Source organism: Vombatus ursinus, unplaced genomic scaffold (genome assembly GCF_900497805.2).
Source record: "Vombatus ursinus unplaced genomic scaffold, bare-nosed wombat genome assembly UNPS02000582.1, whole genome shotgun sequence".
Lineage (NCBI taxonomy): Eukaryota > Metazoa > Chordata > Mammalia > Diprotodontia > Vombatidae > Vombatus > Vombatus ursinus.
Window position 1 is genome coordinate 5,439,756 of NW_020940360.1, and position 17,941 is coordinate 5,457,696.

The window sequence follows — 17,941 nt, forward strand, 5'->3', positions numbered from 1 at the left end:
AAAAAAAGACAAACTGCACATTAAGTAAAGAAAGATATTAACATAGCATTTCAGTTACGAAAAATACCAATTTCAGTTATGAAATACAGCAAACCTATAAAATTCAGAATTGACTTTTCTGTAAGGATCTTCTTACAATCTGCCTTTTATTTTTCATACCATATTTACCCTAGCAATTCTCACAATGATGAAATCATGCATTTTTCAAAGTAGCCAAGTAAATGGACATTCTATCCTCTGGAGCACTGAATAATGCAAATACTCCAACACTCTGATTTCACTGATGTGGATATTTCAGCCCTCCACCTAGACTTTTTTGTGAATTACAAAGGTTAAAAAATGTCTCGCCTGCTGGCCCATCTCCACACTGGACTGGTTTTCAGGGAGACAGGAAGTTTCTTGCTGGAATCATGCCATACCCAAAGCTTGCAGAACCTTCCAGACTGAGCTCCAACTGGAAAAAAAAAAAACCTTTGAGAGCTTGTATTCATCTCCATGCCAGGGCAAGGTATCAGAAGATGATTGAGATGAAGACCCTTCATCACTAACTATGACTCCTTTACTGGCAGAAAAAGCTTAGCCTCAGAGGAACCCAGCTGAAATCCTTCAGGGGGATGAAACAATATTCAAATGGATCTGTGGCCCCCTAGAATCAGGATTTCCTTCCAACAATACACATCACAATCCAACCATCCCTGACCATCCTGTCGATAGTCTCTCAAAATTTCCCCACAGAAGGTCCACCTAACATGCTGAAAACTTCCTTGCTTTCTCCTGACATCATGTGGGTAACCAAGTGAAGCGTTCTGGAAATGCATGTGTCATCTCTCCTTTTGTGCCATGTACATAGCTAATCCATCTTCTTTTCCTATCACACAGTTCTTTGATGAAGTCCTTTATTACTTACTGCTCTTCCCCTGGCTGGATATGTTATAGCCTGCTAACACCCACCATGTACCTCTCCATCCTTAAGGTTTAACTTCTGAATGTACATGTCATGGCCTGGCCCACCTGAAAATCCTGTAGTGAATGAAACACTAAGAATTTTTACTTTATTTCTTTAGGTTTAATGAGTTTAAGAGTCCCAAATCTAACACAGAAATTTATGTGGGAGTGGGATAGGCAAATGAGCACATAGGTTTAGGGGGGAAAGCTAGACTAATCAGTACCCAGTAATGTCTTGGCAATACTGTAATATAAAAATCCTTGCAGATAACATCTAGGTCCATTTCAAGCATCTTTAAAAAGGAAAAACAGCTTCCAGTGGAAAATATCCCCAGGACACTCATAAGGATTGTGCGCTTGTGATTAATCTAGCTCAGTGCTTGTAACCACTCTATAAAAAGAACTAAGCATGCATTTACTGTGGAGTATGGCAGTGGAAAAGGTAATTCTTAAATGGGAAGTTGGCGCATCACATTTAAGTGTATTCAGCAGCTCCCTGATGCCAGCCAGCCTTGTTTATTTATCCACTTATTTACTTGCTTACGTATTTAGTTTTAAGTAATGTTGATTGCTGCATTTGAGAGGGTACCATTTCTTCCATCTCCTTGGCTAGTCTCACTTTGTTTTGGCTGCCAGGATGGGGTTCTCAAACTTGGCCTGCCTTTCTGACTTAGTAGGTTGAAGCTGCCTTTTAATATTGCCAGTATTAAATTAAATATTAAAATATTATTGCCAATATTAAAAGTCAGCTTCAACCTACTGAGTTAGAAAGGTAAGCCAAGGTGACTCTAAAAGATAGAAGGTTTGTGGCAGAAGGGGCACATGAATGAAGAAGGACAGAAGCTCTAGGCTTCTCTTCGCACATCCCTCATCTTTTTCACAGGATACAAAATCAAACCATATGAGTTTGAAGTGATATGGAAAGATAAATTCCTTTACAGAGATGTCTTTTCATTCTTTTTCCTGAGCTCATCTATAGAGATCACAGAAGCTATACCAGAACAAACAAAAAACAAACACTCAAATTATCTTTAAACCCTCCCACTAGTATAAATAGTAATGAAAGGGACAGAGGAAGGAAACAGACCTTTTTTTATTATGAAAGGACAGATTTATATTTCCTTTTCCATTATCTCTTTTCATCTTTGAACAAAGGATACCCATTTACACTTTCAACAGAAAAAGAAAGAAGAAATTACACTCTGTTCAGCTTCCTGAATCATGGACGTTATCTAACTAAGCCTTGAGTTGGCCATATGGCATGCATTTTTAAATACCCAGCTTACAGATGGGAAAGCAAAGGCACTGGGGATGCTAAGAAATAAATATACCCAAGGTGACACAATGGCAGAGCTGTGGAAGAATACTAAAGAACATTCCAGATCATCTGCTGGGTTTTGTCTAGATAATTAAATTACCCTACTGAAATTGATAAGAGATGGGGACTGAAACTGCTTTCACAGATATAAGGACCTTCTAGCAAGGAAACTCTCTACCAATGCAGGTGAGCACTTTCTCTGCTACTCAGAACATTCAGAGATCAAGTAACTTGCCCAGGATCACACAGTTAGTATATGAAAAAGGTTAGGACTTAAGCTACATCTCACCAGCTTCACAACCTGCTCTCTACCCACTATGGCACGGTACCTCTCTTACTGAAATCCAAAGGGCAGGAAACACACTTACAATCCAGAGAATCACTAAACTAAAAATGATAGTCTGAAATTGTCCAAGCAAGATAGTGCTTCAGATGACTACTGAAGATTTTTGGATGACTGCTTAGAAGACATGATCAATCATACGTTAAGCTCTACAAGAGCAGGAACTGTTTTATTCTGGTTCATAGCAGGCACTCCATAAATGCTTGTTGACTGACTGAATGGCCCAGAGATATCACTCCTACATATATAACCCAAGAGGTCAAAGACAGAAAGAAGGTAACCATATATAACTAAATATTTAAAGTAGAACTTTTTGTGGTAGTAAGAAACCAGAAGCAAGGTGAGTGCTCATCAACTTAGGAATGGATTAATAAAATGAGATGTTGGTTGGTTGTTGTCCTTCATCTTCGAAGAGGATTAAAATGACATCACAGTGTTGGAGTCAAGGTACAATGTGTCCAACTGAGGCTGACCAGACCAATACAAGCTCAGAAGGCTCTACCACAGGTCAGGCACAGATAGTCCACATGAACACTTGGGGTGAAGATATCTCTAAATTTGCACATCTCACATTTCTTTTGAACTACTGCAATTCTGTTTTGTCCATAAAACACAGTGCCTTCTTTGATGTGAGCACACTATGCTGGGAGGTCCTTTGCCAGAGTCACCATGTCACATAATCAATTCCAAAGTTCCAAAATTTGGAAAAAAAAAAAACCATTCCAAAATCATCCCAAAATGAAGAATAGTAGTAGAAGGGGCACTGAACTTGGAATCAGGAAGACCCAGTTTCAAATTCATCCTCATATACTTACAAGCTACGTGACCCTAGCCAAGTCATTTAACCTCACTATGCTTCCATTTCTTCATCTGTAAAATGAAGGGGTTACACTCAGCAGCCTCCAAGGTTCCTTCCATCTTTAAATCTAGAACCCTACAATCCTATGAAGTAGGCAGCAGAAGAAAAGGTAACTCTTAAAATGGGAAGCTGGTACATCATAGTCGAGCATATTTAGCGGCTCCCTAATGCCAACCAGTCATATTTATTTATTTGCTTACTGATTCATTTTTAAGTAACGTTGATAGCTACATTTGAGTGCTATAAAAAATGATGAATATGAAGAATTTGGAAAAATATTAGAAGACTTGATGATTCAGGGAAAAGTAAGACCAATGACCAAAATAATGTAGAGGGGAAGAAAACACTAAAAGACATCAGAATTCAGATAATCTTTACCCAACAGGACTGATGATAAAATATACTTCCCTGTTAGAAAGGTGGTAGATTAGTGCAGAATGAAGTGTATGCTATCAGAAATGGTCAATGGGCCCACTGGTTTTTTTGAATAATTATATTTATTATAAGAGAGGGTCCTTTGGGGAATTAGGGCATTGAAAAGTAACAGTGATGTGAAAAATCTGCATTAAGTAATTTTTTAATATTATAATAAATACTTTTTTTTTTTGGTTAGGCAATTGGGGTTAAGTGACTTGCCCAGGGTCACACAGCTAGTAAGTGTCAAGTGTCTGGTCTGAGACCGCATTTGAACTCAGGGCCTCCTGACACCAGGGCCCATGCTCTATCTACTGCACCACCTAGCTGCCCCTAATTTTTTTTTTTTTAAGACTTCTTTAGGGATGATCAATAGTACCAATTTACTTGAGCTGTCAGGTTAAGATTAAGATCTTATAGCTCTAAATCTTAGAGATAGGGGTGTTAAAAAGTTCAAATGAGATAATGGATGTAAGGACTTTGCAAACTTTGAAGAATGACAAATATCATTATTATTGTTATTATTATTATTATTATTATTATTATTATTATTAGCCTATAGTCACCAGGTCACCAGTCTAATTATTACTTCATTCCCTGAACTTTCTATTGCACTCCTATTGAGCTTCTGCCAAGCTGAAGCGATACTTACAAAGCAATATAGGGGTGTGCTGGTAAATATCTAATAACTGGGCTGGGGGATTAAGTGGCCTCTTCATATATATCTTTGCTGTGTTTATTTCTGAATACAGTAATATCTTACTTATTTGTTGTTACCAGGGAACTAAATGTTCTACATCAGTAAATTTCCTGATAACACCCTCTTTACCGTCATTACCAAAACACTGACACTCACAATTAGAAAGGACCTTAAAGGTTACCTCATCTAACCCATACCTAACCCTCTATACCAGTGGTGTCAAACTCAAATAGAAATGGGGCCACTAAACCACATATAAGAATTCCTGAGGGATGTATATTGACTTAGAAAGCCACATATTGAGATTATTGATGTTCTATTGTATTTTTATTTATATTGTTAGATATTTGCTAATTACATTTTCATCTGGTTCTGGTCCCACTTTGGGCTGCTTAACCCCTCTGCTATACACTATCTCCAACAAATGTCCAACCATCCTTAATTTGAACACCTCTAGTGACAAAAGAAGTCACACCCTGCCAAAATACCATATTCTATCCTTTCTATTGTTGAGTCGTTTTTTCAGTTGTGTCTGACTCTTCATGACCCCATCAGAGGTTTTCTTGGCAAAGATACTGGAGCAGTTTACCATTTCCTTCTCCAGCTCATTTTACAGATGAGGAAACTGAGGCAAACAGGGTAAGGTGACTTGCCCAGCATCACACAGCTACTAAGTGTCTGAGGCAGGATTTGAACTCAGGAAGAGAAGTCTTCCTAATTCCAGGCCCGGCACTCTATCCACTGTGCCACCCAGATGCCTTTATTCTATCACAGGACAGCTCTAATTGTCAAGAAGTATGATGCTGCTGCTCTTGGTGGGGACAGTAGGGTTGGGGGCTGGAAGAAGGGAACAAGCATGTAATTTATTAAGTACCTACTGTGTGCCCTATGTCAAATGCTTTATAAATACCTCATTTGAGACAATAACAGTAGTTATACAACAAAAAGACTAAAAGTACTTGGACAGTGATTGGATAAGCACCATCATGGGCTGCGTAAGTTTAAATAATTATTACTAGAAACTTGAGTCTGCTAAATGAAAAATTATACCATAGAAATTAGCCCGGTAAAATTTCTCTCAGAGAAACCTTGGAGTCAACTAAACCCTTTGAATAGATAAAGTATCCTTATTAAATATTTATGTCCTGAGAAAGCCTGGGGCCAAATGTACAAATTTAAATTTAAGCTTTATAACATTCTCTGTCGGACAATGATATCCCCACAAGATATAATCAAATTCACACAGATATGCCAGCCTCAGCATACCTGGTATTTTAAAATAGGAAAAATGAAGGAAAAAAGTCTTCATTTCCCTTCTCAAAAGGAAACATGCATGTACAAAACCCCATATAAGGGAAGGGAGGGAGAAAATGGAAAGTTCTTTAGAAGTCACTCATCAAATTCTCCTTCAGAAAACAAACTTAAAACAATTGGCACTGCACAAAAAAATACCTGTTTCTTGTATGGTCTTAACCTTTTATGTGTGTGCATGACACAAATATTTCTATGGCCCTCTTTATGCACTGTATACAAATTATGTCATTTCTCATAATAACCCCACTGAGAAGGATGCTACTATGATTATTCTTCTTTTTTAGAAGAGGCACAGGGAGGATAAATGACTTGCCCAAAGTCACACAAGGAAAGGAAAGAAGCATTTACTAAGCAGCTACTATGTACCAGGCACTGTGCTAAGTGCTTTTCAAATATATATTATCTTGGGGCAGCTAGGTGGTGTAGTGGATAGAGCAACAGTCCTGGAGTCAGAAGGACCTGGATTTGAAATCCAGCCTCAGACACATAACACTCACTATCTGTATGACTCTGGGCAAGTCACTTAACCCCAACTGCCTCACCAAAAAAAAAAAAATATAGATAGACAAAGATATAGATATAGATATTATCTCCATTATTATCCCCATTTTATAGTTAAGGAAACTAAGGCAGACAGAGACATGGGACTTGCCCAAGGTCACACAGCTAGTACCTGGGACAGGATTCAACTTAAGTTTTTCCTGACTCAAACTCTAGGCCTCTATCTACCACTCTACTTTGTTGACTAAATAAAGTCACAAGGGTTTAAGATGATGTCTAGAACATGGAAACTTTTAAAAATACGGTTCAAATATATCCTGATTTCTGCAATTAATTCTACATCCCAAACTGCCACTTCACCATGAGAAATTTACCAATGCCACTAGGAAGGTTATTAAAAATCTTTCACACCTGTTTTTAGGCAGGTCCAACCACCTGACACTAGCCCCTTAGCATCCTTAGAAAGTCAGAACCATTTACCACATCTTCTTAAAATGTTAAAATATAAATGGATTCAGTAACAACTTTATTTTAAAGACGTACACAGGAATTTCCAAATGTAAGCTCTCATTATGCTTCCAAGTATTTTGATTATCTAGCTGGGGTACAAGTGGAATAAGGACTAGATTTGGAATCAAAAGTCCTAGGTCCAACACTGTACATGTGACCTTGGGCCAATCACCTCACCTTGCTGAGCCTCAGTTTCCTCATCTTCCCAATGAGGATATAACTTTACTTAACCTACCTACCACACAGGGCTGTTACAAGGCTCAAATGAAAGACTGCACAGAAAGCATTTTGGAAGCCATAAATCATTACATAAATGGCAGCTCTCATTACTGATATCATTATCTTCCAATTATGCATAAAAACATCCTTTTCCTCCTCTAACAGAATACTAGATAAAAGGATCTATGGAACACAGTCAATGCTCTGACAGGAAATTCTCCTGGAAAAGGAATTATAAATTGAGAATGACATAAGTTGAATCTGAATCAACAATCATAAAAATAGTGGGGTGACATTCCCTCCTGATGGAGGGACTGATACCCACTAAAAATACACACATACATGTGTGTATGTGCTTATATGCACATGTGTGTATGTATATTGTATAGATAGATACATCTAGATATATACATAGCATGCAGTGGATACAGTATCTGGCCAGGAGTCAAGAAGTCTCATCTTGGGGCAGTTAGGTGGCACAGTGGATACAGCACCAGCCCTGAAGTCAGGAGGACCTGACTTCAAATCCGGCCTCAGACCGAACACTTGACACCTAATAGCTGTGTGACCCTGGGCAAGTCACTTAAACCCAACTGCCTAAAAAAAAAAAAGTCTCATCTTCCTGAGCATAAATCCGACCTCTGATACTAACTGTATGACCCTGGTCAAGTCACTTAATCCTGTTTGCCTCAGTTTCCTCATCAGTACAATAAGCTGGAGGAGGAAATGCCAAACTACTCCAGTATCTTTGCAAGAAAACCCCAAATGGGATCACAAAGAGTTGGACATGACTAAAAAATGTCTAAACAACAACAAAAAACATATATATGTGCATATATTTACATATATAAAATCAGATTATACTGAATCTAATTTAAATAATTACTAAGGTCTCTGTCCAGCTCTGAAAGTCTAGGGTCTCTCTGATCTTTATATAGATGTGTAATATATGACATAGTGCTTTTTGGAGTATATAAAGATCATACAATACTAAACTGTAACCAATCACATACAATTATATGTAATGGTATACAGCATAAATCTACCACACAATTTCTTATTTTATTTCTCATAATTAAAGATAGAAATAGAGTCTAGACCGCTGATTTCATTGGAATAAGGAATCCCCAGGTGAGGAAACTGCTCCTAGCAATGCAGGTTGGCACCTTCCCATTAACTTATAGTCTTGGACAGCTGCCTAGAGCACCTAGAGGTTAAGTGACTTGCCCAGGTTCACAAAGTCAGTACGTTTCAGAGGTCAAACTTGAGCACAGGTCTTCCTGGTTTTGAGATCAGTTTTCTATCAACCATGCCACAGTGCCCCATGCTTCTCATAATTCTGACTTAATTTTAGGGGTAAAAGTAGGGGAAGACCTGTGATTCTATTGAGGTAGGGAATTCTGGTTTGGGAAACTCCTTCCACTGACACAGATCGGCAACTCAACAACATCCTTGTGTCTCAGTTTCCACATCTGTCAAATGACAGGCTTGGTCTTAGATGGCCTCAGGTTTCTCCCAACTCTAAATCCTAGGAACTCATCTCTAATTTATAGTCTCTATCTACTATACCATATCGCCTGTCCACTTTAGTTTTTACTACAACGCTTCTTAATTCTAGTGCCTTTTCTCTGTTAATTACTTCCTATTTATTCTGTATATAGCATGTTTATATATATTTTCATGCTTATCATCTCCCCCATTAGATTGCGATCTCCTTTAGGGCAGGGATTGTCTTCTTCTTCTTTTTGTAGCCCCAGAACTTAGCATAGTGTCTGGCACATAGTAGGCATTTTAAAAAGTTTTATTGGCTAAATGCTAAATCAAAAAATGAGGGCAGAGATTGTTTCAATTTTGTCTTTGTATCCCCTACACAAAGCACAGAACCTCACAAAAATGGTGAGTGGTTAGTTGACCTACAGAGGTCATAGGATTCTGAAGAGTTTCTTTGGAAGGATTTTGAACATCTATCTTTGGGGATACTTTGAGCTCTTTTGGGCTACAAGGTAATTTGATATAATGGGAAGAACATAGGATTTAAAGTCAGAAGAGAGGTAGGTTTCAATCTCACTTCTGAAACATATCACAACTCACGTCTCAATATCCTGCTCTGTAAAATGGGGATAACAGTACCTGTAAATTACTACTTTGTGAGGATTTTATGGAGATAAAATAAGATAATGTGGGTAAAATACTTTAAAAACCTTAAAGTGCTATATAAATGTCAGTTCTTATATAATGAGGATGATGCTGATAATTTGTTCCAAAGATACCTGCTTTGTTGCCTTCTTTTTCTTACTATAAATTCCTCTGTATGAGCCTAGGCAATGGAAAGAAGGCAAGAAGGGAGGAAGGGAAGAAGAAAGGAAGGAAGGAAGGAAGGAAGGAAGGAAGGAAGGAAGGAAGAGAAGGGGGAGAGTGGGAGGGAATGAGGAAAGGAGGGAGAGAAGGAAGAAGGGAAAGAAGAAAAAGAGGAAGAAGGGGAAAAGGGGGGACAGGAAGAAGAATAAGGGGAAGGGATTTATAAATATTATTTCATTTAATCCCCACAACAACCTTGAGAAGTAGGGGCTATTATTATCATCCCCATTTTGCAGTTCAAGAAATTGAGGCACGTAAGGCTATGTGACTCACTACAGTCACCCAGAAGGCTGTCTGAGGTAGGATTTGAATTTGGGTCCTCCTGACTATAGACCCAGCATTCAATCCACTACCATACCACTACTCCATAGCACAAGTCGCTTCTGGCAGCTAGGTGTCACAGTGGAGTGGGTGCTAGGCCTGAAGTCTAGAAGACTCATCTTCATGTCAGACACTTACTAGCTGTGTGACTCTGGGAAAGTCATTTAACCTTGTTTGCCTCCATTTCCTCATCTGTAAAATGAGCTAGAGAAGGAAATAGCAAACCACTCTAGTATCTTTGCCAAGAAAACCCTCAACGGGGTCATGAAGAGTCTGACACAACTGAAAAATAACTCAAGTAGCTTCACCTTGTACCCTGATGTTATACAAGTTGGCTAGGCCAGACCTTGGCTCTGATTAATATTTTTTGAGGGGGAAGGGTATTTCATTAATATAAATAAATATAAATTAATATAAATTAAATATAAATTAATATAAGTAAAGGTATGCCCTTTGTTTAAGGATTCGTTTTCCAACTGTAAGCATGGGTTGTAATAGAGCATAATTTTGTGATTCTGTGGGGTTGGGAGCAGAGTACAGGCTCAGTCAATCAACAAATGTATTAAGCACCTACTATGTGCCAGGCACTGTGTTAGGTGCTAGGGATATAAACACAAAAATGAAACTGTTCCTGCCCTGAAGGAGATTATGTTCTTTCAGAGGAGATGTATAAATAAACATATGCACTATAATATATGTATATTCAAAATATATATAAGACAAATATAAGGTAATTTGAGGGAGGAAGCACTAGTAGTTGGGGGAGGGAGGTGTGCTGATAAAAGGGGCTCAGAAAAAGCCTCATATGAAGGGGACACTTGAGTAGATTTTCAAAGGAAACTAGGGATTTTAAGGCAGAGGGCAGGAAGGAGTGCATTCCAGGCAGGAAGGACAATCAGTGCAAAGGTAGAGACATTGGAGACGGAGTGTTGTATGTGTGAAGAATAGCAAAAAAGTTGGACCACAGAGCATATGAAGGGAAGCAGTGTATAAGGCTAGACAGGTAGGCTGGGGCCAGATTGTGAATGTTTTCAATGCCAAGTAGAAGTGTTTATATCTGACCCCACAGGTAACAGGTAGCCACTAAAGTTTACTGAGTATGGAAGTAACATGGTCAATCAAAAAGCACTTATTAAACACCTGTGTGCCAAGCACTGTGCTAGCTAAAAAGGTAACAAGGACAAAGAATCAAACAATCTCAGCTTTAAGAAGAATGTATAGCAGCTTGGGGAAATCACTTTGGCAGCTATATAGCGGATGGACTGGCAAAGGAAGAGACTAAAAGTAAGGAAATCAATTAGGCTGAGCCAAATCCAGCATCCTTAGATCATGGACAATATTCGAAAATATATCTGAAAGCAGGGAAAGTTGTCCAACTTCCAGGAGTTAACAAACACCCTAAATGGAGGGAGACAAGGGTTTTGGGTTTTTTTTGTCTTTTTCTTTTTTTCCTTTTTCTCTTTTTTTTTCAGGGGGCAGTGGGGGTGGCCTAGCTGGCCATGACTAAGGCTAAAGCAGAGCCAGGCTGCAAAGTGTCAGGTCAGTAATGTGGAAGTCAGCAAAACAGCAGCAAAAGTCAGCGTCTGCTGAGTTCACTCACCAATGGGAGTCAGCTTTCCCTCGATCATTGGCTGAATAAGTCACTCTTTGGAGCTACCAGACTTGGGGCTAGTCATAGACTCCTTCTCCTTCGCCACCCTCCTTCTACTCGATCCCCATGACTCATAGGAGTCTACAGTACACTTGTAGCATCATTTTGTTTAGAGCCAATTTACTAGCTATAAAAGAAAAGCAGAATCATTATTTTAAATGAATCAATCAGTAAGTATTTATTAAGCCCCTATTATATGCCAGGAACTCTATTTGGCACAATACATACACACACATAAACTCACACACACATAAAAATCATAGGATACCCTCTCTTAGTCTACTAACATTTCCTCTAGTCCCCATGCTTTGTTTTGCTCCCATTTCCTCTGGAGAGCCTGCCTTTGACACTCAAAGAGCTCCAGAAAGGGGCTGCTGAGGATGGGGCTGGGGCTGGACCCGGACCAAGCCTAAATGCTGAGATCAGGAAGAGGGGCTCGCAATGAGGTCTGACTGAGTCCAGGAGCAGTGGGAGGGGCAAGACTGATGTGAGTTTATTTACCTGCTAGCCAAGCCTTCAGTAAGTGGCTGAGCCCAGTAGAAGCAAATCACCTTAAATGGAGAACTGGCTTCATTATTATTTACTACAGCTCTAAGGGCAACCACAACAACAACAATGAAAAGAGCCAAACATAATGGCCTGAAACACTATTAATTGGCTTTGGAGGACTACTAAAGTAGAGCCTCTGCAGTCCGGTAATGATGCTATCCTTCATCTTCATGGAACTAAAGTAATCAACGAGACAAAGCCAAAGAAAGTCAATCCTTTGTATACCAGTCAAATCCATGGTTCTGGCCTAGAAGAAAGTTTGCATATCACAGTAGACAGGGCACCTGATTGGGAGTCTGGAGGTTCCGGTTTCAAATGGCGCTTCAGATATTTATTAACTGTGGAATCCTGAACTGATCGCTCTGCCTCAGTTCCCTCATTTGCGAAAAAAGGGAGCTGGATCTGATGGCTTCGAAGGTCCCTTTCAGCTCTGAATCTCTGAACCTATGAAGAACAAACAAGCGCAGACGTGCTCCACAGAAATCAAAGGGCAACAAAACAGTATGAATATTTCCAGTAAAACACTGCAGGAGCTATGCCTTCACTGAACCCAATTTCCTTTTCCATTTCATGCAGCTCTAAAAGTAAAAACAAAACCACAATCCATTTACTTCTAGAAACCACTGTGCAGTTTGTGACCTAAACAGCTAACATCTTGACAGTAAAGTTAAAAAAAAAAAACTTGGGTGTTTCCATGAGAGAACAATATGGTGGAATGTGTTAAGTGGCCCATGGATGTTGAATTTTTATGACCACTGAAAACACTGTCTGCCGCATGTTTGGATTCTAAGACAGCCATGGATGGCAAAACACGGCAGAGATGACTTGATGCCTGAAAACATTTCCTTGCATTAGCTCCCTTGTGCTGAGAATACTGACATGTTTGGTGCCTTTAGTTAAAAAGCAGCAGATGGATGGGGCAGTCACACTGCACAAGCTGTCTTGAATGGACACCCGCCATGAATGTTTACCACTTTTGTAAATGATAAACAGAGAGAGGTTCTATCCAAAAGTAGGAAATAAAAGAAGCAGAGAAAAAGCAGGAGTGAGAGACCAGGGTAGGTCTATATAGACCCAAAAGTACTGAGACCCAAACAATAACTAATTATTATAACTAGGTCTGAATTTGGGTTTCACCTCTTCCAATGGGCCATCATCTACATTCTTTTGGTGCAAATACTCTACATCAATCAGTCTGAAGTTGCTAAAAACTAATTAGGACAAATGCCAACCTTAAACAGAGGAGGTCGGATTCTCTTATGAATATCCACAAACCAATATGTCATGATGACAGGAATAGCACACAAAGAAGAACTGAGAAGAGCTGGGTTCAAATCCATAACTGTGACCCTCAATCATTCACATGACCTTTCCCAACCTCAGTTTCCTCATCTGTTAAATGAGAATAAAATCACTAAAGTACAAAATACACAAAAAGCCTTTTTGTCACTCTTAGTTTTCCTCCTGGGTCTCAATTCATTTTAAGTTCACAAGGTTGTTGTGAAGACCAAATGAGATATTATATGTAAAGCGCTTCGCAACACTTAGAGCCTATGTAAATATTAGCTATTGTTATCCCCATTAGGTATTAGACATGCACTCTGATCAGCTATCACTGGAGCTTTTGACTGTAATCCTCCTTTAGTGTCCTCATTTCTTGCCTCTGCTACCCTACGACCATCTGGTCATGATTAACTTTAAAAACAATAACGAGAAAGCCTGATGCTCATCAGAAGAGATTGCTTAAGAAACCTCTCTGAGTCAATGGATATACTAAGATTCAAATGAAGTGTCCACTAGAATGTGGCCCATGGAACCATTCAGGTTCCCTCACCAACCTTTTTTTTTTTTTTTTTTTGGTGAAGCAATCGAAGTTAAGTGACTTGCTCAGGGTCACACAGCTAGTAAGTGTTAAGTGTCTGAGGCTGGATTTGAACTCAGGTCCTCCTGACTTGAAGGCATTTCTTAAGCACCTACTATGTGCTAAATTGTGCACCTACATTGTGCTAAATGCTGTATGACTATTATCTCATTTGATCCTCACAACAACTCTAGGAGACAGATGCTATTATTACCCTTATTTTACAGCTGAGGAAACTGAGACAGACAGAAGTTAAAGAATTTGTTCATGGTCACCCAGGTAAAATTTGAGACCATAGTAGAAATTGGGTGTTCCTGACTCCAGGCCATACTCTAACCATTTGCACCATCTCACTCTGCCTCTGGGTAGTGCACCTTCTCTCTTCTATCAAAATGTAGGCACTCCTCTAGTACCAAGACTGAATTCCAAGTAGGAGAGAGTTCCACACCCAAGGATGAGGTAATGACAGAAACTTAGATGAAACCCAGACTGGGTTTAAGAAGACTTGGGTTCAAGTCCCACCTGTGGCATTTAATGGGTGTGTTCTTCATCTGCAAAATGGGCTAATGATACCACCTGCACTACTTGACAGGGCTGTTGTGAGGCTCAGATGAAATCATGGAAATGAAGGAGACAAGCACAGTTTAGTGAAAAAATGGCTAGATTTAGATTCAGATGGTCTGAGTTCAAGTCCCAACTCTGCCACTCACTACCTTATGACTTTGGACAAGTTCTTTAACCTTATTGGGCCTCAGTTTCCTCAACTGTAAAATGAGGAGTTTGGATTACATAGCCCCTGGGCTGCTAGGTGGTACAATGGATAGAACACCAGCCATAGAGTCAGGGAAACCTGAGTTCAAATCAGGCCTCAGACACCTACAAGCTGTGTAACCCTGGGCAAGTCACTTAACCTTGTTTGCCTCAGTTCTTCATCTGTAAAATGAGCTGGAGAAGGAAATGGCAAACTACTTCAGTATCTCTGCCAAGAAAACCTCAAATAAGGTCACGAAGCATCTGACAGGACTGAAAGACGACTGAACAACAAATATTCTTTCAAGCTCTAAATCTATGAACAATGAATGAAAATAAAGTTGTAATACATTATACAAATGTATACTATCAAACTACCAGCTGTTGATATCGGATACTTCAGCTCTATGCCATGCCATCAAGATTTAGAACTGAGCTGATAAAATAAAATTATTTCACTGTTGTCCCTCAATGTTGAAATTCCCTAGGTCCTCAAATGCCCTTTCCATGGTCTATCTAATTACTCTTTTGAAGCTAAAAGTAATCCTGGGGAGGAGATCTAGGACCATTATTACTTCCTACCTAATCTCTAATGGGAAGGTTGGTACTTTATATTTTGGAACATGGTCAATATGGAAATTTCTTATGCTTGACTTTGCTTATTGGTTAAGAGAATTTTGTTTTCTTTTCTTTTCTTGATGGGGAAAGAAAATTAAATGCTAACTAACTTAAAAAATATTTCTTAAAAATATGCTAAAATGAAAAGAGCAGCAATCACTTCCCCTTGAGAATTTATTCCCCAAATATTGTAAGCAGTATTCTCCTTGTGATTCTCTCTCTTAATAGAGGAAAGGGATATTGGAAGCAGAGGAAGAAGTAGCAGTATCTGTCTGGACTCATATGCATCAACACAACTCCCTTCTTCATCCTTGCTGCAGAGAGATATATGCAAGGATATAGAAATGGTTACACTGGAATGTCATAGAGAATGCTATTCTTTGGGAGCAGTTCTATAACTGTCAATCATCTGGGTCCTTAGTTTGCAGCAAAAGTCTGATAGTCTTTCCTTGTGGTGCATTTGTCATAACTCTTACAATATCTGATGTTGATGCAAACCCCTGGGCTGTTCTGATGATATTAAATAGCCCCCACAGAGAGCCAACAGAGGATGTTCTCAGCTTTGGGAACAAGTGTGAAAACCCTTTTCATTGGTGCACATCAACCATTCTAAGAATCATACAATTTTTATATGGTCTACACATGTTAATTTGCCCATAGGAACTCAATGTGAGACCTTTACAACATGACTAAAGAGCTGACAGGCTATTGGAGAAAGCAGACCACATCGATATTGACAGTCTCACTATATGACAAAAAACAAAAAGACAAAAAAATCCTCAAAGATAGAAAAAAGCAGCATATGCACATATGGCTGGAGGAATGTTCTCTTTGAAGAGGCAGTACAGTTGAAAAAGCAATGACTTTTGCAGACGGAGCACCTGCTCTGCCTTTGATGATTACTACCTGTGTCTCATCTGTAAAATGAATGGGCAGGACTAGATGACCTCTGAGATTTCTTACAGTGGATAAAATGCTAAGTCTGGAGTCAGGAAGACCTGAATTCAAATATGGCTTCAGACACTTGCTAGCTGTGTGATTCTGGGCAAGTCACTTAACCTGTTTGCCTCAGTTTCCTGAAATGTAAAATAGGGATAATAATAGCACCTTCCAATGTTCCTGTGAGGATCAAAGGAGATAATATTTATAGAAGGCTTAGCACAGTACCTGCCACATAGTATTATTTAAATGCTTATTCCTCTCCTTCCCCTTTCAACGATATTATTTATTTATTCGGTTGAAAAAAGAAGTTAGCAACATTTGGCAGCGAATTAATTTCATTTTTGTGCCAGAGATCAATAAGGAAAAATCATTTCATAGGCTATTTGGTCACTTCGCCTTCCAGTCTTCATGATGAGCTTTAGATAAAGAGTCCACCACAGCAATTTTAGCAGCCTAGATGCAAATATCTGTTCAAGATGTTTAAGTAGAGAAATTGCAAAAAAAAAAAAAAAAATTTTTTTTAAAAACTTGACAAGACCCTCCAAGACAAATCAACCTATAGGTTAATATATGGCAGCTTCAGTGAGAAGGTGGGCATAGGAGCAGCTGGTGAAAAATATGGTAGAAAACATGGTTTTGCATTAGGAGACAAAAGAAGCCAAACTCTTGTTGATTAGTCAGAAGGCTCATCTCAGAAATATTTTTTTCATTAAAAGAGTAAAAAGGCATTGGTCTTGTCAAGCAATGACCATCACAAAAAATAAAACTGACTCAGAATCAGTAATATCTGATATACCAATGGAAAATGACCAACCTCTACCAAATATAAAGGAAGTCCATACTAGAGGTGATGTAATGACTTTGTCCAAGGGCACACAGGAAGTTGAAGAGTCAGGATTTGAATCCAGGTCCTCAAAAACCAAATCTAACACTCTCTCTATTGCAGCATACTGTTTTCCTCTGGAGAAGCCCATACACAATGGGTGGTGCCAGGAAGCTGTGATCAGAGGATTAGTCTAGAACGGAAAGGGACCTCGAAAGTTATCAGATCCAACCTCCTCATTTTAAAGATGAGAAAACTGAAGTCCCAGGGGTGGTGACTTGCCCAAGGTCACATAGGTAGTTACTAAAAGAAGTAGGATTTGAATCTAGGTCCTCTGACTCCAAATCTAGCATTCTTTCTACTACAGGACTTTATTCTCCTTTGGAGAACTCCATACACTATTCCATGCGCCAGGAATCTAAATGTAATCAGAAACAGAAGAAACTCAAAAGGTTTCTTCAGTTGAGTGGCCCAGATCCTACAGTATTCTATTCCTACATTGTAGCTGCAAAGAAGTTTCCAAGGAAGGTTCCTGTTGGGTGCTGTCAGCGGGAGTTAGGCCACAAGTTAGGAGAAGGGATATTACACAGATGGAGCAACCTACTAATCGACCTCTTAGCTATGCTAATACCAAATTACAAAATGCACAATTGAGAGTTTCAATTTAGAGAGCAATGGAAACAGATGCCCTGAAAGAGAAAACACAACAAAAATCTGCATCTGGGATCCCTCTAAGCTCTTCTCCCAGTTCTGTACATTCTCAAGAAGGCCAAAAATGGAGGACACCCCTATTGCACCATTTTCCACCAAGAGAGCCTTAAGTTAGGGATGGAAACTGAGGCTGTGATTTCATCCATGTGGAGTACTCCAGTGTGAGGAAAATCCCTCTACCAACACAGCTCAGCACCTTCTCTGCAAATTTCAATCTTAAAAAGTTGCCTGGGA

The 17,941-nt window shown here is 39.2% G+C and overlaps 1 protein-coding gene across 5 annotated transcripts in view; it reads right to left on the reverse strand.

The window, feature by feature from the left end:
- UBE3D (ubiquitin protein ligase E3D) overlaps positions 1-17,941 on the reverse strand; it is a 202,517-nt gene that overhangs the window by 53,691 nt on the left and 130,885 nt on the right. For 4 of the 5 annotated variants that reach the window (XM_027855266.1, XM_027855284.1, XM_027855274.1 and 1 more), the window contains one exon: positions 12,287-12,446. The exons of the other annotated variant lie outside the window; for it this stretch is intronic. In XM_027855266.1, coding sequence (XP_027711067.1) covers positions 12,287-12,446 — 160 coding nt within the window. The remainder of the gene's footprint in view (positions 1-12,286; positions 12,447-17,941) is intronic. 5 annotated transcript variants of the gene reach the window in all.